At 47.4% G+C, this 22816-nt stretch overlaps 1 protein-coding gene across 1 annotated transcript; it reads left to right on the top strand.

Moving 5' to 3' along the window:
- The first annotated feature begins 8246 nt into the window (after nucleotides 1–8246).
- Nucleotides 8247–21507, top strand: CHGA (chromogranin A). The gene is made up of 8 exons (XM_009101794.4): nucleotides 8247–8426; nucleotides 8941–8987; nucleotides 12715–12808; nucleotides 13213–13281; nucleotides 15412–15510; nucleotides 17104–17607; nucleotides 18042–18514; nucleotides 21015–21507. The coding sequence occupies exons 1-8, from the start codon at nucleotides 8381–8383 to the stop codon at nucleotides 21096–21098; spliced, it is 1416 nt and encodes a 471-aa protein (XP_009100042.2). The 5' UTR covers nucleotides 8247–8380; the 3' UTR covers nucleotides 21099–21507.
- Nucleotides 21508–22816: the final 1309 nt, after the last annotated feature.

The following is a 22816-nucleotide window of genomic DNA, read 5'->3' on the forward strand; positions in this document are numbered from 1 at the left end:
TTGATGTTTTGAAGCAATTGCATTGAAATAAAATAAAATAAAATAAAATAAAATAAAATAAAATAAAATAAAATAAAATAAAATAAAATAAATAACAAAACTAGGATGATTGTGACATCCAGGAATGTGAACAAAAGGCCAGGACTGAACCTTCCAATTCTCTTTGTGGCTATTCTACAATGTATATCTGCTGTTTATAAAGGGTTAATAAAGCACCAATAGATGCAATAATAATTTTAAAAACATGAGTAACCTGTGATCCAGATGGCTATAAACATACCAGTTGATGGTGTAGATTGGCTTCAGCACAGTAATAATTAGGGCTGATCAAAATATGGAAAAGTGTTTCTGCAAAATATTTCAGTGAACCAGAATTGTTTCAGTTCAAAGAGTCTGAAAAATTCATCCTTATATTAATTTTTTTTTAAATGCCATTTAATTTCTGGTTTTGTTTATTAAAACATAACAAAGTAGATGTTAACAATCATCAAAACCCATGAAAAATATCCTGCTAGTCAACTTCCAAGGAGGGAGCTGCATTGCTCTCTGAGGCACTGATCCTGCAGAGAGTTTCAACAGAAATTTAGGACACTTATTTCATTGTTTGGCTTACACCTGTTTCTCCACATTTTACAACAAATTCAAAGCAAGTGAGAACCACACTACTGGACCCCTAAAAGCATGGGGAACACCTGCATGGCTTGGCATCAAGTAAATCAAGTTAAATAGGAGCAGGTGGTGTCTGGTAGCCAAGGAAATCACACATCCTTGCAGGGAGGGCCAGAAGTACTTCCCTTAAGAGGTCACCTCTAGTAGGAGCTGAGAAGAGCATCAAGACAGGGTTCCTCCTGTCCCTGGACAAGTCAAGTTAAGGCTGCACTTAAACTGCTAAGAACAGAGGTGATGCAAAGCCAGTACAGGAAACAGGAGAGTCGCTCCTGCACTGGGGTCACAACAACCCCAGGCAGTGCCACAGGCTGGGGCAGAGTGGCTGGAAAGCTGCCTGGTGGAAAAGGACCTGGGGGTGCCATTTGGCAGCTGCCTGAACATGAGCCAGGGTGTGTCCTGGTAGCCAAGAAGGCCAATGCCATCCTGGCCTATGTCAGCAATAGTGTGGCCAGCAGAACCAGGGCAATGATTGTCCCCCTGCATATACAGAATTCAAATTGATTTCCTCTCTACTTTTGCTGATGAACATCAATTGATGTCTTTTTCCTTTTTATTTTTTTTAAGAAATTCTCTGAGCAGGTGCTGCTCCTTCTTACAGGTGTTATTCTCACTATTACCTTTACTCCTTGCCTAAATACACTTAAATTATATCCTTGCCTCTGGGGAATGCATCCCAACCTCAGGGAAGGAAGCTAGGTCTAGAATTGAACCCAAAACCCACTGGAAAGGATAAAAGTCGTTCTATTGATCTATGTTTGGGTTCAGGCTCTCAATGAACAATTTAGTTAGAAATGCAAACAGCAAATTTTCTCCTTACATTCCATTTTCTCACCATGTGAAACTGCCAAGCAGCTGCAATGTTCCCCTCAGTACAGAAAGTCATGCACTCAGTGCAACTTTAAACACAAAGTGAGCATAACAGCCACTTATCTTCTCTGCCTGGGGGAAATTCTTCTATTTCTGCTCCTTTGGGATTACACATGATAACAGTTGCCTCCAACATGGCATGGAAGACATGGATTTCACAGGGATTTCACCATGTTTCTGGTCATCTAGCTGCCCCATCAAACAAAAAGCTGTTGAGAGCCAGCAGATCATGTTTCAGTAAAAACTCTGAAGCAAACAGAAAGAGAAGCATGGTCTGGATTTTTTCCCCCTGTTGGTTTGGGTTTTTTAATCCTCAGCAAGGTAGAAAGCGTGGTTTGTCCGACACATTCTCCCAAGCACTTAGTAGCAGAGACTGAGTCTGAACTCAGCTGAGCACAAACAGAGAGGAGATATCTGCAAGGTCTGTGGTGGTCAGTGGTCCAAACCCTTTCCTCCAAACAGAGCAAACTGGGAGCTGCAGGACTTCTTCAGGACCCCCCAAATTTTCTTTGGGCTCATCCTGCCATGTGGAGAAATCTGTCTGGACTATATTGTCTGCAGAGCATATGAATGAGGTGGGTTCAGCAGAGACTTTGCAGCATTTGAAGGTGCCTCATGCTGCTGTCCTCTTGCCCTGCAGAAAGAAATTAGGCTGCTCCCCATGGACAGGCACTGCAAACCCTACTCTCCTGTGAAGAAAAAGCATTGGTCAGGTAAGAAACCTGAGCTCCTGCAGGCTGAAAAAAGCTCAGTAATAGTAATTTAAGATTCTGTGGCTGTTCCTCAAGCTGCTCTGTGCTGATGCTCTCAAGCAATTTAATACCTGAAAGGCTACCTCCTCCTGTTCCTTGCTTAGTATAGAAGAAAAAGGCTTGCTGTGCCTGTAAAGAGAACATTCATTAACTAGCATTAACATGCAATTTGATGTTCAAAAGCTGCCTTACCAACAGAACATCTGAGGTAGGAGCCATCTGCACTGCACAGGCTACCCAAAGCTCTGCTCAGGCTGTGCAGAGAACAGCCTGACCCAAACCAGGCTGAGTGGATGGAGGGAAGGGACTGAGGTGCCAGCTGAAATCAACAGGGTGGGAATTTTTTTCTTGGCCTTATCCAGACTGAGTCATTTCCCTGATGCAGGCTGGAGCAACTCTTCACTACTGCATTGCTGCTGGAGCATGTCTAAACCCTCCAGAAATCCTCCCTGTCCTCTCCATAATGTCTTTTATGCGAGGGAATAATGGATCATCAAGGATACTGATTCCTGAGACATCTATGTATGGCTATTCCCAAAATGAAAACAAAGTTTTTTCAGGTATCCCCAGAAAGTTTCTGGGTCACTGAATGAAGACTAAAAATATCCTAGTGACAGTGCTCTAGTGAGAGCAGGATACCCCAGGATCTCTCTGCACTATGTTATAGGTAATTATATGCTGTAGGTAATTAACCTGTGGGACTCACTGGCTAGTAGCCAGGTTTAAAGGAGCCTCATGAGAACCAGATGACTGAGAATGTTTCTCTTGGAAAGGACATGAGGAAGAGAGAAATGTAAATATCATGAAAGCCTCACTGGACTAAGGAAGACAAAGTGTTTTTGTCTTTCCCAGGTTTAGAATAGAAGAAGAGGTAATTTAAAAATAACAGATGAGATATTTTTTGCTGTGTTTAAGCAAGCTGTGACATTTAATGCCATGAAGCTGAGGTGGGTACCAAATCTGAGAAGAGACTCTCAGAGGGACAATCAAACTAGCTACTTCTAATTAACACTAGAACATTGTGTAGCACTGTAAAATAAATATCAGGACCAGTGCCCAGTTTTTGGGAGGATTGGAAGCTGGGATTCAGCCTGGCACACAGACAGGAAGAGGACTTAGTCCCACCCCAGCCCTTGTCCCTGCCTCTGGGGGAGGGCCCAGGGTCTCCAGCTCCCTACTCCAACCCAAAATAGCAAGTATTGTGTCCACAGCTCCGTATCTCCAGGTAGGAGATATGGAGCTGGTAGGTGGTTCCAGGGATGTGCTATTGCCACTGTTTGAAGAATAATAATCTTGTGGGGACAGCAGTGCCCTGAAAGTCCCTAAGTCTGGTTCTTGGGACAGAGATATGTCAGCAGTACATGCATGAATCCTCATGCACTTCCTTCAACCTTCTGCAAGAATGGCAGGCTCTGTGCTCAGTTGTCTTTTCATCTCTTTAAGTGCATTGCTTCCAATGGGAGCAAAGGGAGATCAAAGAATGCATTCAGAATGGATATTGTTTATGTGTTTCATGATTCTAAACCTTGCCATTGGGATTGTGGGGGGAAGGTTCTAATTACAATTGCTTTTTAATTAGGGATTTTGCCATTTCATCTCCATTAATTGGAAAAGTTAGCGCAAGTGCACCTAACTTATATCTCAAGAAAACCTCTTACCATGCTCATGCTCACAACATTTGAAGTCTGGCCTTGTGGGCAACCCAGCCCAGGAGACCCATATACCCCTGTGGCTCACTTGGTTTTCACTGAGCAATTGGCCTGGAATGGACAGAGAGATTGGGTATATAAAGGAAGAGGAATAAAAGTGATCTCTACAAAATATACCAGGCAGTCAGTGAATGTTCAGAATCTGGGCTGATGCTGATCTGACTGAGGATCCATCTGTTGGCTGTGAGCTGCTGGCAGAGCAGAGGCTGTCTGATGGGCTTGTGGACCCCCCAGAACAGGAGTGCTGTTCCACAGACCTTAGTCTCTCTTGTCACTGTTTTTTCCCCTTAACTCTCACGAACCCTGTTACTGTCTGCAGGTCAGTAAACAGCACTGCCTGTCTCTAGCTTCAGAGCTAAGTAAACAATATCAATTGTGTTCTCAAGGACTTGTTTAAGACCAGTCTAGAACTTACAGAATTGTTTTATCTTACTGAATATATACATCAGCATCATACAAACTTTGCTGTCACAAGTCAAATAAAACCACAGCCAAAGGAACAATCAGTAATTTCCAGAGGAGGCTGTTTGAGATCACTGCTCAGGAAGAGCCTCTGTTTCCACATATTTTTGCAGATTCAGCAGGGCTCACAGGAATCAATGAAGGTTTTCTGTAACTGCCAGGTAAACTGACCATAGTATTGGAGGGGTAGGACATTTTACAGATTGGTGTTTGAATAACATTTAGAACAATTATGTTGAGATCCAAGCTATTTGTAAGGGCGTCCAGATGGTGTTCTGTGATCACTACAGAGAAGTCTCTTCTTCCAGCAGCAAACATATTCCATTTGCTGTGAGAGCAGTGCATGCCAGGCAAGAATAAAAATGGATAGGCAGAGCTAGCTACTGTCAGGTTTGGCCCAATTATGGGCTTTTTTTTATGGGGTATAAGTAAATCTTTCAACAGGAAAATAAATTAATTTCAAGTTGGTGCAAGGATAGTCTAGACTAAGAAAATCAAAGCAAGTCAATATCATTTTGCCTCTGATCTGAAAAAGAAGAGAGGACTGCCTTTGAGCAGCCAGATGAGTATTCACAGCAGCAATCTGAGCTTTGAAGCTTATTTTTATTTACAGGCAGGCAAGCAAGGCTTGTATGAGGGAACTGAGAGCTGAGTGTGACTGACAAAGGTGGGAATGAAGAAAAGGTGTGATGTGGAGGGTTTAAAAGACTTTGCTAGTAATTTTGCAATGAGCTTACATTCAAGTTTTTCAGCCCAACAGTTATCAATTGATTTTATACACAAGATAATTGTTGCCTATGTTTTGCTTTGTGTATTTTTGGTTAGGATGTGGTATTAGCTGTGCCTTGGCTTCAAACCTTTTTGATATCTTCATGAAAATGACACTTTCCCTCTCTGTGTGCTTCAGTATCTGGATCTGTAAAATCACAGCTGTTTGAAATGCAGTGTCAGTGTTTCCAAGCACAGAAGAGGAGTGAATTGTTAACCCAGTTTCAGCCAAGAAATTAGACAACACAGCTCTCAGAGTAACTCACAGACGAACACAAGATCCTTTGGTTTCATTTCCTGAATTCTGAAATAAAGTAAAAAATATTTTATTCTTGAGAATAACACTTAAGCCACATAATCTCTCAATCAAATGATCTTATGCATAGAAAGATCAAAATCAATATGGCTTTTAGGCTGACCCTCCCGTTCCCTCAGCTCAGAGCATGGATAATGCAACAGTCCTGGGTGGCTGCTTCCATCCATCAGGACATTGCTGTCTTCTCAAATCACTTTCAGGCTGGGAAGGCAAATATCTCTTTGTCCATCTGCACGTGTTACGTTGGTTACTGCAGACAGGTCATGGTCTATGGCTTTCCACAGTCCCACTGCACTTCATGCACGAGAAATTGTGCAGCTATAAGAAAATTGGAATTGCCCTCTATAGACATCAACAGGTTTTTTTTTATACGGCTGGAAGTGGTTAGAAATGTCCATCTTCACTTCTTTGCCACCCATTGAAGATCTACTCCTGTTTTCTATATACTAAAACACAAACTACTGTAGAGACTCCCAAACCTGCTCTGTCCCTGACAAACTACTCTGCTCCAGGCATTGCCTTTCTCTGAGTGGCAGAATACTTCCACTTTTTTATTTGATCACTTTTGCTCTTTTGACATAAATCTTTCCCTGGCATGCTTTACTGTGACAGTTCCTAATATAGCTATGCCTAATGAGACAAATTCCAGTAGCAGAGGTACTGATTGCTGGATTACCAGTTTCATATCCATTTTTCTGGAGCAAGAAATAGAAAAATTCATCATCCATCACGTGCTATTACAGTGGGAGTATGCATGCCACACCTGGAAAGCATTTAGTTTCTCCTTTGCAATGAATTTAATGGATGCAAGACCACACCTTGAGAAAGAGAAGAAAAAAAAAGCAGCTATGGGCACTACATATCCTATTAAATTTTTCAAAAAAAGGCCCCAGAGAAGAAAATGACTTCATGTAAGAAACTGGATTAGAACTGAGATAATTTATTGCCCTAATAAGATCAGCATTTATACGTAAGGACAAGTAAATATTGACTGGGAAAACACAGCCTGATAAGCAAATCAATCTGTTTCTCACTTAGGAATACATAGGAATTTACAAGCTTAATAATGCTCAGTTTTTCAGACTCAGAGACTTATGTGCTCTGGTGTATCCTGAGTGAGGAAAAGGGCCCCATCCCTCCTCCCCAGTAAATAATTCAACAACACAAACACCCTGAAAAAAACCAAAAAAAAAAAAAAAAAAAAAAAAAGAAAAAATGAAAAAAGAAAACAACCCAAAACTAAACAACACAACAACAAAAAAAAAAGAAAGGATATCTCTTATTCCTGGAGGTTCCCTATGGAACAAGAACTGTCACAGGTGTTCATTTCATAGAGTTATAAACATTTAAGCATCCATCACTGCCATCCCCAAAGCACTGTTCAGAAGATCAATTTATTTCCATTTTTTTTTCTCTGCATTTAACTGGAAAATGCAACAGACAAGAGGAGCTCTGATTTTGTATGAAACAGCCTTTTACAATCCAAATGTGTCATTTGAAGCATGCATTTAAATCAGATGGATTTTAGAGGACATTTGGGAACACCTGGAAAGAGAAAGGGAAAACAATGGTGCAGTCTGTACTGCCTAATCTCATAGAAAAGTTCTTGTCAACTTAGACCAGATGACAAGTGATGACCTCTTAGATTCTCCCTAATTCCTTGAGTGCAGGACTCCCCAGTGAGCAGAGTGAGGCAGGGTGGGGAAGAAAGATGGTGCATTTTTCTGAATTTTGTTTTCTAGTCTAAGTCCCTGTATTTTGTGACCTCTGAAATTGCTTGAGGGATAGAATGGAGTAGCAGAGCTGCTATTTCTAAAGAAGCATTGTCCTAAAGAAGCACTGGAGTCACTTTCAACAAAGAATCCAGCTGGCTGACCTGACAGATGATCCATCCAAAGAATAGACAGCCATTTTTTTCAAAAGCATGGAAACATTTGTGACTAAGAGAATTACACAATTTGTTGTTTCCTTTCTCTCCCTAGTAAATGCAAACTGGCAGCCAGGTAATCTTGGTTACTTCAGCACTGGAGTGTAGGGTATTGCTAAAGAGAGTTTTAAAGCATTGAACAACGGGTAGCAACCTATTAAAATTTTGCTTGTAGAGTCATAGGTGGTCAGCAGATGCACCAGCCTTTGATCTTTACCCAAATAATATACTTCTCACAAACTTTTCATAGAACTGCTGGGACTTACCCTGTCCATAAGCAAGCCCTTTTCATGGTGACCAGTTCCCTGGAGTGGAGGTCTTTAAAAGACACCTAAAAATTTCAGCACCTGTTCTAAACTTCCATGATCAGTGAAAGACAAGGGAGTCCTGAGAGGGCAAAACCATCTACAGATTGCAGTGCTGGCCGGGACTCATGAGGTGCCTCACGTTTGGCTCCAGGTACATAGAGAGAGGGCACATGTGCAGAGGTGCTGCAGATTGCCCGTGTCGGGTGAGGTGCTGGAAAAGCAGTGTCCTGGAAACACCTCCCAGCCTTCCTGCGCCTGCAGAGTGCGAGCAGACGGAGCAACCAGAGCCTCACACCTTTGCACGGGCAGCCGGGGAGGTCGGGACTCCTCCGACACCCGGCGAGTGATGGAGGCTGATGGGAAGCCTGTGTGCGAGGGGAGGGGGCAGAGGAGGAGGTGGTTTCCTCCTGACGCCATTTCCGAGGGCTGAGATATATAAATGAGCCGGTTGCTGCAGTGCCCCATCTGGGATCTTCAGCCAGGGCACTGGCGTAGATACACACGCTCCGTGCTGCTCTCGCCCCGGCACCTCGCCTGGAGCCCCCACGCCACGACAGTCTCGTCCTCTGCCCCCTTCTCCCTGCTTCCATCCCGCCAGCACCATGAGCCGGCCAGAACTGCTCGCCGTCCTGCTCCTGGCCGTGCCGGGTAAGTGGGGCTGGGACGGGTCCGTGTCCCCCTGGGTCCCCGGCAGCGCTGCCCGCCGGCCCCGCTCCGCCCGCGCCCCCAGCACCGCGGACAGGGACGGCGCGGCCCCTTCAGCACCGCGGACAGCGGCCGCCGCAAGGTCACTGCCGAGCGCCGCAGGGCCCTGCCAGCCTAGGCACCTTCCCTTCCCTTCCCTTCCCTTCCCTTCCCTTCCCTTCCCTTCCCTTCCCTTCCCTTCCCTTCCCTTCCCTTCCCTTCCCTTCCCTTCCCTTCCCTTCCCTTCCCTTCCCTTCCCTTCCCTTCCCTTCCCTTCCCTTCCCTTCCCTTCCCTTCCCTTCCCTTCCCTTCCCGGTACAGTGCACACATCCAGCTGCTGCACCCAGGGACCACTTCCATCAGAGAGAGATGCCCCTCTTCTCCACTCCCATTTTAGCAGAATAATGTTTCTCTGCTGGTGTTCCAGATGAGATGAATAACAAGTTCTCCTTTTTTTCCCCCTCCCCTTACCTTACAGCCGTCTCCCTTCCTGTGACAAATGACATGAATAAAGGCGACACTAAGGTAAGGCTGAGCCTGTAGGGGAAGGGTCAAATGAAGAGAAAGGATGTGATGTTTCACCACCACCTAGGTGGCTGGGTTTGGGCCACTCCCTCTGAAATACCCTCTAGAAAGTGCCAGGAATTTGCATGAGATCCCTCAAGCAGGATCCATCTCTGCTCCCCTCCTAAGAGAATTTACCCTTTGTACATCCACTTCTGGACAGCCAAGGAAGTCCTTCAGGATGCGACAGAGGGATGAGGCAAGCCTGTTTGGAGAGGAGATGGAGGCTGGGTAAAACTCTCCTTAGTCCTCCTATTTTCAGCTTTTCAAAGCTCCCAACAGGAGGTGACTCAGGGGAGAGTAGGGGGGAGATGTGATTCAGGAACTGTGTGTATTTGGAGGTGTATGCATCTGAGTTTGTGTGCTACTTAAACAGGCATGCTCTGGAAAAATAGGCAACTGGTACTCTCAGCTTGCTAATCCATCCTCAGCTCCTGCTCAGCCTGTCTGGATGGCTACGAGCAGTGCAGGACTTGGCTGACCTCTCCAGCCCTCCTTTACAGGCTTCTGTGCACATATCTGTGTCACAGCCTCCAACATTTATAGCCGTGTTTCACAAATGTGCCACTTAAATGCTTGGACAGGGGGGTTTGCCTGTGTTTACCTACGTCAGACACAACTCCCTGACCCACCCTCTTCCCCATCTTTCATATGAGATGATCTCTCGGCTGCCCAAATTAAAATTTCTTTGGAAATTCATGTCTGCAAAGGAAACTCCAGCATTTTTCCTTTTTACTTCTTGAACCATTTCATGTTATGAAATTCTCTAGCCACACAATGTAATTCCCCAGGCAACAGCAGGGAAGGGCACACTGATGTCAGTCTCAGCCACAGGCTCCATTGCAGTTACCTGCAGGACGTGTGCCATGAGCAACACCTCCCTGTGTCCTGTGAGACGTGCCTGGGCTGGAGAGCAGTTGCTTTGTTAAGACTTTTAGCCTGCTTAGCCCTTGCTGGGACAGAGCCATGAGCTGTGAGACACTGGGTGCCTTCCTCAGGCTATGTGCTGCTAAGGACGAGGATGTGGGACAGGCACTTAGCCCTTCAACTTTCCATGCCAGAGTGGGCATCTGATGGGACAACCCATTCATCATATGATTTTCCTTGTGAGGTCTCTTCCCCAATATATTCTATGTGTTAAAAATGGGCACTTTTGTGGCAGTTGGTGCAGCTCTATGGAAATGCTTACACCAAGAAAGGACTTTCCCAAGACTGCACCTCTTCCCTGAGTATTACACTGACACAGGCTCTAACAGAGAGCAAAATCAGCTTTCTTTTGGATTTGCTGCAACTGGAAGAAGCTATCAGGACTTTCCTGCCTTCACCATCCTCTGAGACACAGCATTTCAGGGAAGGAATTCCTGGTCTCATGGAACAGATTAGGGCAGGGATATCATCACATGAATACAGCAACAAGCACTGCAGCTCTTCCTACACACCTACATTCCTGCACATGTTCTGTGCCACCAGCAGTTGTGGGTGGCTCAGGGCTGTGTAATGGGTAGTCAGCACCTGCAGGCCTTTCCTGGATAGCTCATCAGACTTTCCTTACACCAAGGGCTTTCCACAGGGAGCTGAACAAGACCAAAGCATTTGCAATGTCTCTGCTGTTTCCCACACTTGCTTGAAGGATACTATTTCTCACAACCATACATTTTAGAAGGGCATAGCTGAGCTCAAATATGGAGAAATCTGTCCTTGTAAGGGCAGATTTCTGTGTAGGGACATTGTGAGATGCTCTTAAGGATCTAGTTACATGCTCATGGTTAGATGATAGCTATGGCAAAATTCCAGTCTGAGTTTCTGCACTGGATTAATTACATTCATTTGGAAAGGATCTCCTCCATTTCCTCATGCAGGCTGTTGTTTTATGACCTTGTGAAGTCTCACTCTGCAAGACTCCCTCTAATAAAAAGACAAGGAGAGTGTTTTGGGATGACTGCACTTCTTATTTCATTACCTTACAAAGCTCCTCCACAGAGCTGAATGCATTTCTGTGGTGAGTGATGTGTCTCTTTTTGCTCAGACAAAGACCTTAGTTCAGCTTAGAAGTCTTGAAAAAGCTTGAATAGAATATTTCATTGAACCAGAGTCTTACTTCTCATGCTGAGAAAGTCTTAAGCTCTTCTGAAGCTGCATCAAATACTGCTATAATAGGTGGGTCCAGAGATTGGGAAACATGAGAGAGAAATATCACATTCTGGAGTTTTTTCTATTTAAAGAAAGAGTGACTCATCTAAAATGAGGATTAATGGATCACTTGTGATATAGGGGAATTATATCAGGGAAATTCCCCAGCTTTCTTTTTTTTTTTTTTATCTTTCCTGTAGTATTTTTAATCCATTAGGCAATTCCTTCAAACTGTGTAACGCGTAGCGTTCAACATTTTATGGCCCTGATTTGCAAAAGCAGAATTCTCTTCTTACACAGAGTGAGAATTTGCCCATTCCAGCTGTCCAGTGAATATATCCAACTGCTTGAATGAACAGCATTGTGGATGACTGGGGACTGCTGACTTGTGTTTAATTTCTACTGCAGCCACAGCGCTCTGCTCTCCTGAGAATGGTACATTGTGAGGGAGGTCAGGGCTCTCAGGGCTGCCTGCTGAAATCATCAGGAGAAAGAGGTTCAGTGAGTGAATCTTTTGCCTCCAAGGCTTAACTTGTATTCTTTTTTTTCAATTTAGCCTCTCTTTTTTCCCCACTGGCAATTGTGAGCCCTGCATTCTTCCTAGATTGCATTATAAAAAAATCACCCTTTTGAACTAAGCAGCCTGATTCCTTCCCTACCAATCAGCACCAGACTTTAGTGAATGTTCCTGTCCTGTGAGATGATTTGGGTCTATGTGACCACCCACTAGGGCTCCCAGCAGTGTGTCTTGGCATGGCAAGGATGCCTGCAATCTCAGTGCAGGTGACAAATTACATAAAATAATGCTCCTGGTTTTACACCAACAAAACGGGCTGCAGGAAAGGGTGGGCTCAGAGCTCATCCTGTCTGAGAAGCTATGTCAGAACTTGTTTGCTTCCAGATGACCTGTCATCATGTAGAGCTCTTCCAGTCTATAATAGATGGCTTGAACACTCAAAGCACAAGGTCAAACGCCTGTCCAGAGTGTCTTGTCCTTTCTAGGACTTGAGAGCAGTATTTCTCATCTGTGTTTGAAAGTAATTTGCCTCACCTCACCTTCCATGCCTGGCTTCAACCTAACTATGATGTCTTTCCCAGGGTTTGAAGAGCTTTTAAGATTTCAAGGTCATCTATTGAACAGCTATGACCACTTTTTGCTCTCTACAACCTCCCACTGAGTCCTTTTATGAGACAGAGGTTGAGATGTATTGACTTAAAAGAGGATGATTTTGGATTTTCTGTGTATATATTCAGATACCCTTTACTCTCCAGATGTGCTCAGACTCTGGTGTGGTCTGAAGCCATGCAATCCTCAGCTGAATTGAATGTCATGTGGAAGAAGCTCTTTCCATTGTCACATGTAATTTCCTCACTTCTCAGTTGCAGGAGGTACCTTCTGTTCCTGAGCTAGGGAAAACAAGAACTGAACATTCAGTTCCAGCTTAACCAGAAAATCAAGAAGATCTGTGTCATCATCTGCTGTACTTTAGCCTTGGTAACAAGTAGGAACAAAAGATGAAAAACCAGTTCTTTAATTTGTATTTTTGTCTCTTTCTAGGTGATGAAGTGCATTGTAGAGGTCATCTCTGATACTTTATCAAAGCCAAACCCCCTGCCGATCAGTGAGGAATGCCTAGAAACTCTGCGAGGAGGTACTGCCTCAGACTGAGTGCTGGGTATCAGCAAAAGCAAATCTGGCAACAAGGGCTGGTCCTGCCCTGACCAACTGAGCCCTGGCCTCTGGACCCCTGTCAAGGGGTACCTGACATGTTCACCTTCCTCTTCCACTGGGCTGTACTGGTCCCCAGGAGCAGGGACGGAGCCACTGCTTGTCCCAGGCCATGCCTCGTGCTGGCATGTGGCCACATCAAACTGCCTGGTCCTCATAGGACCTTCCTGTTGTTTTAATCACATGGTTAAGCTGTGAGAGCAAATCAGACCAAGGAAAAGAAAAGAGCAAATGAAGAAGGAGTGGCATTTGGGTTCTGTTTCATTTCCTGGGGTAGGGGGGAGGTTTGCTTTGACTGCTTTCTGTACTAAGTCTTCCCTGTTGCAGATGAGCGAATTATTTCTATCCTTCGCCACCAAAACTTACTGAAGGAACTTCAGGAAATTGCTGCACAAGGTACAGTGCCAGTGTATTTTTTTGGGACTATAACTACAGGGAAGATTGTTTTCTTCTGTTGTAGTCCCTTATAGAGTTTTATTGTTTGGTTGGTTTTGTGGTTGTTTTTTATTTTATATTAATTTGAGATCATATAAATATGCCATAGGAAATGTAGTTCCAATATTTTCAGCAGAGATTGTGTCAGTGGGGACAGGAATTTTGTTTGTAATAACTCCAATATGTATCTAATATTTTCAATAGCTATCAATGTAACTTGGTGGTGATGTAGTCTCAAGACATTTTGAGGTGGGAGAACTCTAAAAGGAAACACTGTAATCTAATTCAACAAATAATCACCAACTCCCAAACTAGAATGAAAGGGAAGAAAATCTCCACTGTATATGCAGCTAGAGTCTAGCACTAAAACCACGTGTGGCAGCAGGGAAGCCCCACTGAACAGTGAGTAAGACTTGCACCTTAAAGACTCCAGTGAAAATATTCTTGAGCTACTGGGTATTTTTTGATGGCTTCGTTAAATCAAGTTTCTTTGAGGTTTGGAGAGGTGCAGGTCAATTGCATTGGTTAATGTGGGAGCAGCAGCAGCACCATGGAGCTGGGCCAAGGGGTGTTGAGGGAAAAAAGGGACATTCTTGGGTGCCCAGTTGCCCAGAGCCAACATGCAGATCCCAGGAAAGGCTACTTCACAGCTAGACATCCCTCTGTTCGGGTGAGGCTCCAACAGAGCTGTCCCCAGGCTGCAGGGAGAACATCTCCTGGCCTTCCCTACTCCTTCTCCCTGGGGTAACCGGGGGCAGCTGGGCATCACCAGAGAAACAATAACTAGGGCATGCCTGTGCCCTGCTCCTGTGTGGCAAGTCTGCCAGACATGGCTGGAAGGCAGTGCCACCAGAATGCTTCCAGACTAAGGAAGCCACAGAGGTAAGAGGGAGAAGGGAGAGGAAAAAGTCAGGGAGTAGGAGTTGGGAAAGACTCTCATGCAACTCCCAAAGCCATATTTTAGTTACAACCCAAATGGTGGAGGGGCCAGATGCTCAGTGACCTCAGAGGGACTCCATGGAAGCTCTGGTGGTCCAGAAGAAAGAAGACATGGTCTTTTCAGTATGCTGGGGTATGGCTGTCTAGGCACACCAGGGATTTGAGGAGGAGCACTCAGATATCAGACAGGCTGTGCCACTCTGTATGGAGTCCACGAGAAGGAACTTGTTACATGGAGGTGCACCTTGCTCCACTCTTGCCTGAGCCCATCACACCACTTAGTCCCAGGGTAACACGAGATCCAACCTACAGATCACAGAGTCTGGGGGTGGAACGATCTTGTAGACCAAGGGAAAAGCAAAGGTGTTAATCTTGGTGCCCTCTGTGCTGGTGCAGCTGGTTCTGCTCAGGCTGGAGAGCCCACACCATTCAGTTCTGGGCTAGAGAGGACTGGGCTGGCAGCACTGGCTCTTGCTCTTGCCTTAAGGCACAGCAGCAGGGCATGAGCTGGTTTAGACAGGGCTTGTTTGGCTTGCAGATCCCATTGCTGGTTGCCAGGACAGCTGCAGCCTAACCTTCAGCTCATGCTGCCTTCAGACACCTCTCTCCAGGGTGTTGTATTTTTCTAGCAGGCTCCATAACCCCAGAGCTAAGGTATGGGGCCTTGGAGCTCCAGACTACCCCTGCAGTGGGAATGAATGCTGCTTCTTCCTCCCAGCACACAGGGGAGAGGGGCCCCCACAACCAGGCTGGAGGATACAAGAGCTCTCAGTGATCACCTCAACAGAGGTGCATAGGCAGAATCTGGCAGAAGGCAATTTTTATCTTTCAGTATCTGGTGATGAAATCTTTTGTTGCCCTCAGTGTGCTGCAGTTCAGCACCTCTTGTTCCCTAGATCTCCATCAATATTAGTTTTACTGGCAACCCTGCATCTCTATTTAGAGACCATTTTCTTTCCTGCAGATGATGTTTTTGATTGTCGTTTTGTTACTGCAGTTGATTCACATACCCTCCAGTCTCACTCCTCCCAGCTCCCAGGTGGATTTTTCCACTGTAGCAAACATAAGTGGCACAGAACTATTTTCCTACCTCTACTTTCTGAAACACAGAAGGGACTGTTGCCTTTCCCTACCTTTTGTTACTTGACACAGGTGCCAATGAGAGAACTCAGCAGCAGAAGAAAAATAGCGGCTTTGAAGATGAACTTTCTGAAGTCCTTGAAAGTCAGAACAACAAGAACAAGCAGAGAGGTCAGTGTCAGCCTCCACCCCCGGGAAATCCAGGTCAGGCTGTAAACAAGGATCTTCTTCCAAACAGCCTTGATATGTCCATCTGTTTCTATTTTCTTTGATGCTGCTGCTGACACACACAAGCAACCTGGTGTTTGCTTTGTTCTTATTTACTAGCTCAAAAACCACGTAGTCTCTGAGCTATAGTAACTGGTGATGGTCAAGTTACTAAAGCGATACTGACTTTTCCACCTTGCTGCTGACACTTTCACTCACTTATAACACTTCAAATTAATCACAGCCAGGGAAATCCCACACTGAAAGAGTCATTGATACAGGCAAGGGTGATCTGAATTTTTGCCTGTCACCCTTGTTTCCAGACATCTAATATATTAAGTAATGAGTCTCCGGAGGGAAAATTGAAACACACACAGTGCACACATCCACAAAACACCTTTACCTTGGAAAGATCAGGTTCAGCTGGGATTTCCCCTTGCCAGTGTTTCTCTAGCCTTACTACAGACAGTTTAGCAGAAAGGAGGAGTTGGCCCCTTCCCTTTTCCTTGTCAAGAAGATACAATGCAAATGTGGGGTGATGTGACTCTTCGTCCAGCAGCAGCGGGGTGCCCACAGAGGGTCTCAAGCAGCTCTGGGGCACTTGGCTGGCCAACAGCAGCACAGCACTGCTGTGACACCAGTCCAAAACTACTTAGAGCAATGAGGAGTGACAACCCAGGGGCTGCTGCAGCCAGCACCACCAAAATTCAACAGGTAGGATGAAGGCACTTCATCTCCCTACTGCCAAGACACACCTGAAACTCTTGCTCTGGCAGCGTGGAGATGAAGGAAGATGAAGGGAAGATGAAATGTGGCACATGGGGCAACCAGGCCCACTGACAGTCTGGTGACACCAGTACAGTGTCACAGGTGGCTGCCAGCCTTATGTGACCAGCTCTCTGCATCTCTTCATCCTGGCACACTCCTCATCCCTCCTTGGGGCTGCACTTACCTTTCCATATCTCTCTAGCTTTTAAACTCCCATATTTTCTTTCGCAAAGTGTTTTCTCTGGCTAATAGTGTTAAAAGAGGCCAGTCTCCCTTGAGCAAGAGCAAATACTCAGCCCACATTAAGCTCCTGCTGAGTAGCTACTTTGCAGAAGCAGAGACACCCCTCCTCCCTCCAGCACCCTGTGAACAGGGCTGGCTGCCTCTTCAGCCTGGTGGGAGAAATAAAGATGTGATGTGAGTGCAGCACTCAGAGCAGGGAGAGCTGTGCAAGTATTACACTCCTAAATAATTTAATTTTACATGCAGTCTGGTTTCATGCAGGGTGAATTCGTGGCTGGCATCTCAAGAGATGGTGATGAGGATTGTGCTGCAGCAAAACACTTCAGCATATGTTTAACTTCAGCCTTGCAAGTCTCTCCAGGAGCACAGGCACCAGAGAGAACACTGTCTTGCTTGAATGCAAACATATGCTGAAGTGACTTGCAAAAGGATCCACGGGCTGGCTAAGCAGATTGCTGAGCAGGGCTCCCTAAGAAATGCTTGGCCTGTGCTGGTTGTGAAATGAGCTCTCAGCAGAGGTGTTTCTTCTTGTTTCTCCCTCTGTAGATGCTGCAGGGGACCACCCTGAAGAGGAGCAGCCCACAGGGTCCCTGGCTGAACTGGCAGCACAGAAGCCCCAGCAAAATGAAGACTCAAGAGAGGAGGAAAAAAGCCTGGAGGAGAGGGAACCCAGGCCATGGGATATCAACCCTGTTGAGAAAGAAGATCGGGAGGAAGCTGAGAGCAATGACATCAGGGATACAGAGGATACCCATCGAAACAAAGTTCTGGACAACCACATTGGCAAAAATTTCAGTGAGGATGAGCAGCAGCAGCAACAAAGGGATGAAGAGGAGGAGCCCAGAGGCTCCAGGGACAGCCTGGAGCTTGAGGATGAGGGTGAAGAACCACCCAGGCAGGGTCAGGAGCACAGCAAGGAGGTAGCAGGGGAGCGTGTGGAGCGGGAGGATGATGGAGATGAAGCTGCAGAGGAGGACCCTACTGAAGGAGAGAGGTCACTCGATTTGGCTGAGGAGGACGAGGAGGCTGAGGAGATGCAGGGAGGTGACAGTACGTATCCCAGACTACGGGTGAGCTGAGGGCACTGAGACAGATGGATGAGAGGCTTCAAAGCCAAAGAGGTGAGGCAGGTGCTTACTGGGTTTACAGAAACACACCAGCCAGCAGCCACCCAGACCCCACCACAAACATCTGACACATGGGCCCATGCAGAGCAGGTAACACAGGCCCTGCAGCTGCCTCACTGTTCAGCTCTCACACATCCTGGGGACAACTCATTCATCTTCCCTGAGCTTCCTATGGGGGTTTTGACTGCTGCCTTCAAGCCCATTACTGACATGGCAACGTGAGAGTGCGTATTTTCAGAATCTGGGGAAAGCAGGCCTAAGTCAAGAAATCTGGCATCACCACTGAAGACTCAGTCCAAAGGTGGATCTTAAACAGGTTAACAGTTGTGTTCACTGCTTTGTTTAATGCTCTTTCAGATAACGATGATGAGCTGGGATTTGGAAAAGATGTGCAGAGCTCTGAAGAGGAGGAGGAAGAGGAGGAGGAAGAGCAGCCCCGGGCACTGAGAGGAGGAAGACATCGCCTGGAGGATGAGGAGATGCAGGGAGAAGAGGAAACCTTTCAGCCCAGGGATGCCAGAAGTGATGAGATGGAGGAGGAGTCCTCCAGGGAGTGGGAAGACACCAAGAGATGGAACAAAATGGATGAGCTGGCCAAGCAGCTGACATCAAAGAAGCGCATGGAGGAAAATGATAGTGAGGAAGACCCAGACAGGTCCATGAAAAAGACATCTAGGTCCCGCAAGTATGCCTTCAGTAGTCCAGAGGAAGATGTGAGAAGGTCATGGAAGCATCACTCGAAGGAAGACAGCAGTGAAGGAGGCTTTCCTCTTGCTCCCATGCCTGAAGAAAAGAAGGATGAGGAAGGCAGCGCTAACAGGAGAACAGAGGTTGGTGTACACAGGCTTAAGAATAAATCCCACCCAGTTATCCAAAGTATGCTTGGAGATGTGGATGGTATACTGGTCTTAATGTAGCCAGCAGGGGTCCTCTGAGGCATTAAGGTGATGCTTAGTGAACTTCCAGTCATTCAGCCTCAGGTATTATTGAAGTTTTCACCTGCTATACCTTTGGTTTTTATCCTTGTTTTTGTGACTTATGCAAAAGCACTTCCTGCCCCCCAGAATCATGTTTTCAGTGACAGCACTTCTGCACTGGCCAGACACAGTGACCGGGGCTTTAACTGGAGCCTAGGGGTAGTTCTTGTGTCCCAAAGCCCTTCCAAGTCAAAAGGAATGCTTTCCATGTCTGAGGGATGGAGTGAATAATGTCAGACCTCCTACAGAGGTAGATCAGGGGTGCAGCTGTGGTGAGAAACCTGAGGTCTTGGAGTGGAAATGGTGGACAGATACAGAAATACATCTGATCCAGGCTTCCAGAGTCAGAGATCTCCTTCCCTGATACCTTGAGTGATGCTCAGCACAACCCCAGCAGCCAGGAACTGCTGGTGGGTTCACCTTTGTGCTGAGGCCCAGCTCCAAGCACAGCAGATTTGGGATAATACAGGGAACTGGGCAGTGGGGCTTGGCTTGGCCTTTGTGAGCCTGGGACAGGCCATGGTCAGGTGCCTGGGAACAGGCTGGGGCAGCAGGTGAGTGAAGCCAGTTGGCTCTCTTGCCTCCAAAACACCTCTCTTGCCTCAGTTACGTGTCAAACCATTGGCCAAAAATTGCCCATCAGCAATTTTTGCACGAGAGCATCTCCAGTTCTATTGGTTCAAAGCAAAGCCAAATGTCTCAGCTCAAAGCAGGGGTGCAGTGGGGTGGGCTGTCCCATCTGCCTCCCACCACTGTCTGCTCACATCCCACATCTCTCCCCAGGGAGGCTGCTCCCCACCTGCCCCTGCGAGTGGCTCCGGGGTGCACCTTGTCTGCAAGGTGGCAGACTCAGTCTCCAAATGGGGATTGGAAAGGAGGTTGCTGAGGCTTCAAAACTGCTGTGTTTACAGCTGCAACAAGACTTTTTTGTTTGGTTGGCTTTTTAAACTAGATCAGGGCCTCTGGGAGTCAGTGAGGAAGGCCAGGCACGCAGCAGTGAGGGAAGGCACAAGCTCTGGCTGCTGTCCTGTCCCTCTCTTCATTTTTGGGCCATTGGGCTGTGTGTCTTGGCCAGTGAGGCCAGCGTGGGTACAGATATGGGCTGAGAGTACTGGCCCTTGCACTTTCCAGGGCTCAGCATGTGGGACCAGGCAGATGCAAGCCAGAGCACACAGGCAATGGTTTGGGTCTGACCAAGCTCTCTCTGGGTGCTGTAGAGAATTTCAGAACCTATTTTTCTCCCTTTCTGGGGTCTCCAGAATTTGCAGCCCAAGTTCTCCAGCAAGGTGAGCTCAGCCAGCTGCTCCCCAACCCACTTAAAACAAAATGGAACAGCTGCTTGGGCACCCTGGGTTTTTGAAGGCACCCTGAGCTGCTGGCACCCTACTGTAGCCAGAGCTTTCCCAGGGGCTGAGCCAAGGGCTCAGTGGAGGAGCAGAGTGACTTTTTTTCCCTGTTCAGGAAAACAACTCAGATGAGAAAACAACCCCCTTTTTTCATACTTCCTTTCCTTTTCTCACACCAGCCTTATGCAGTGCAGTGGCTCAGGGTCAATCTGTGTTTGCAGCTGCTGAAGGCAACAGCGAGGCTTTGCTCCCTCCACACAGAAGAGGGGCTGTCACCTCGGCTCTGCTAATGGGAAAAAGTACAGCACCGAGTTTGGTCACACAGAGCCTGCTGCTGCTACGCTGAGTGCAGGGTCTGCAGAGAGCCCAGGTGACCAGAGCTGTGAGGGGCAGGCAGGGCTCAGGCTGGCAGCAAGGCAGGGCCAGCTAGATATGAACTGAGCTCAGGCAAAGCCCTGCAGTCAGGCATGAGTACCTGCACTAAATAAAGCAGCTACAGGTGACAGCATAGATACACAAGAGCCGGTATAGAAAGACCACCAAGTGATGGGCAGCTTGAGCCTTTGAACTGATGGCTTCCTCAGTCACAATTTTCCCAGGGAAAGTAATCTTCTGCTAGTGGAGGTGCAAGCCAAGACCCAGGGCAGGGTGGGGAGAGGGCAGGGCCCTTGCTGCACTTCCCGAAGGTGGCAGGCAGCGCTGCCCACCCCGGTGCTGTTTGGCAGAGTCTGCCCTGGCTGTCTCTGCAGCAGCCACCTCCCTCCAACCCCATCTTCTGGGGGCACAGCCCCGGTAGGGTACGGGGGAAGGATGGCAGCTGCCTCACTAGCAGCAGTAATTAAACATTAGGGCAGAAGTAACCAGGTGTGCACACTGGTCTGTCCGGAGAGGCAGAGAGACAAATGCAGGCTCAAGAGATGGAGTAGGACAAGGCTGTGCTCTCTGTAACTCTGGGGGGCGAGGGCTGCCCGCCTGTGGCCACTGACAGTCCTGGGCTTTTGTTGCAGGACCAGGAGCTGGAGAGCCTGGCTGCCATCGAGGCTGAGCTGGAGCGCGTCGCCCACAAGCTGCACGAGCTGAGGCGAGGCTGAGGGCCCCGGCGGGCCGCGACAGCAGCGCCGCCGCCCTCCTCCCTCCCTCCCTCCCTGCCTCCCACCGCGTTCATTCCCTGATCTAAGAGCAGTTAAGCCGAGCAGAAGCACCGTGCCTAGGAACCGACCCCGCTAGCCCCAGGCCTGCCTCCCTCGCCATAGTGTTGTGCCCATCGCCGCTGCCTCACCTCATGCTGCCCTCTCCACACGGGTGCCCACACGCCCGGCAGGGCGTCCGTGGGTACGAAGTGCAACCTACATGTGTATTTTCTGTCTGGGTGGGGTTTTTTCCCTCTTTTTTTTAAAAGACAGGACAGCTTTCTAGAAAGTTCTTTCACCGGTAGTTTCACTGGGTAAAAAACTGCAATAACTTGTTATCTTTTGATTAAAAGCTGAGAACTCTAACTGTAATATATTCTATATAAAAAATTTATCTAAGGAAAAATAAAACTGCAGTGTGTTCCTTCCTTTGTTTTGGCAGCTTCAGTGTCAAAGCACGCTGCAGGGCCTGGACTGTCCTGCAAAGAGGGGGGAACGAACGGCGGGCTCCCCTCACCACAGACACACCGTCATGGCGCTTCCCTCCTTACCCCGGCTCCAGCGCTGCTGTCCTCCAGGGCCTGGCACTGGGGACACTTCCCTGTGGTCCCAAGCACCGTGGGGCTGTCCCTGCCCACCCGGGGGCTGCTGGTGCTGCACTCCTCACCCGCCTGGCACTGGGTGTCCTGAGTGCTTCAGTGAGACTTGGGTCACATCTGAGGATCATACATGAACACAGAGAGAACACAGTTAAACGTTTAAACACTGGGCAACACTTGACCAAGTCAAGCCATGTGGACAACACATGAGTAGATTAGAAAGAAGGAACAAATAGGCCAGTCAGGAGAACTACTGGTCTGTGCTCTCCAGAGGTGAAGGGCCATCCCTGGGAGATGTCCCTCCTGTGCCCTGACTCACAGGAGCCATGGTGACCAGCTGGCACTGTGCTTACAGGCAGAACCTTTCCATCCTTTGGGCTTCAGACCACAGGGCAGCTGGAGAGCCAAGGAGTGCCTGGGTTAGGGAAGCTGGCCCCAAAACCTCTGAGCACAGATCGATCATATTTTAGATGTTCTGCGTGCATTGGCATGAAAGATCCACCCACTGCCAGGGCTGTATTCCAGACCCCCCAATCTGAAGCTCAGTTCTCTCGCATCACCTGCAGCCCACAGAACAGCTGAGATGCTCAGGAAACGAATGCCAGGCTTTGAACTCAGCTTATTTCTTTATTCTGCAAAACCCCTCAGTGCTGTTGGCCTGTGGAGTGCATTACAGGGGGGTGTGTGGGTGGGGTTCCCTGGTGCAAGAGGTGCGTGGTTCCAGAGCTGTACCTCACCCACAGGATGAGCTTCCCAGGGAGGAGCAGGAGCTGCTGAGTGGGCACTGCCCTCATCCCCAGCCCTGGGCAGGCTTTCAATGGCAAGAGGTGGTGTTGAGGCCAAGGCACAGCCCAAAAACTGCCCTGGTACAGGGCACAATCCTCTCAAGAGCCTGGCAGGGGAAAGTGTACTGAGGCAAGTTGTGAGTCTTTCAACTCTGTCCTGAGGAGATCCCACTCTCTTTAACCTCAGGGAAACATGGAGGAACCAAAGTGAAACTAAGTTGTTGCACAGAAGCAGTACTAAAATGTCAATTAGGGAGTTTACCCCCCCTGAAGATATCACATTTTACATACTGAT

The sequence above is a fragment of the Serinus canaria genome, chromosome 5 (genome assembly GCF_022539315.1).
Source record: "Serinus canaria isolate serCan28SL12 chromosome 5, serCan2020, whole genome shotgun sequence".
NCBI lineage: Eukaryota > Metazoa > Chordata > Aves > Passeriformes > Fringillidae > Serinus > Serinus canaria.

Excerpts from the sequence above, each read along its gene's own strand:
- CHGA (XM_009101794.4), top strand. The coding sequence starts at position 8,381 with ATGAGCCGGCCAGAACTGCTCGCCGTCCTGCTCCTGGCCGTGCCGG. Across the intron at positions 15,511-17,103 it reads CAACAAGAACAAGCAGAGAG|ATGCTGCAGGGGACCACCCT; the intron begins GTCAGTGTCAGC and ends CTCCCTCTGTAG. Across the intron at positions 17,608-18,041 it reads GGAGATGCAGGGAGGTGACA|ATAACGATGATGAGCTGGGA; the intron begins GTACGTATCCCA and ends ATGCTCTTTCAG.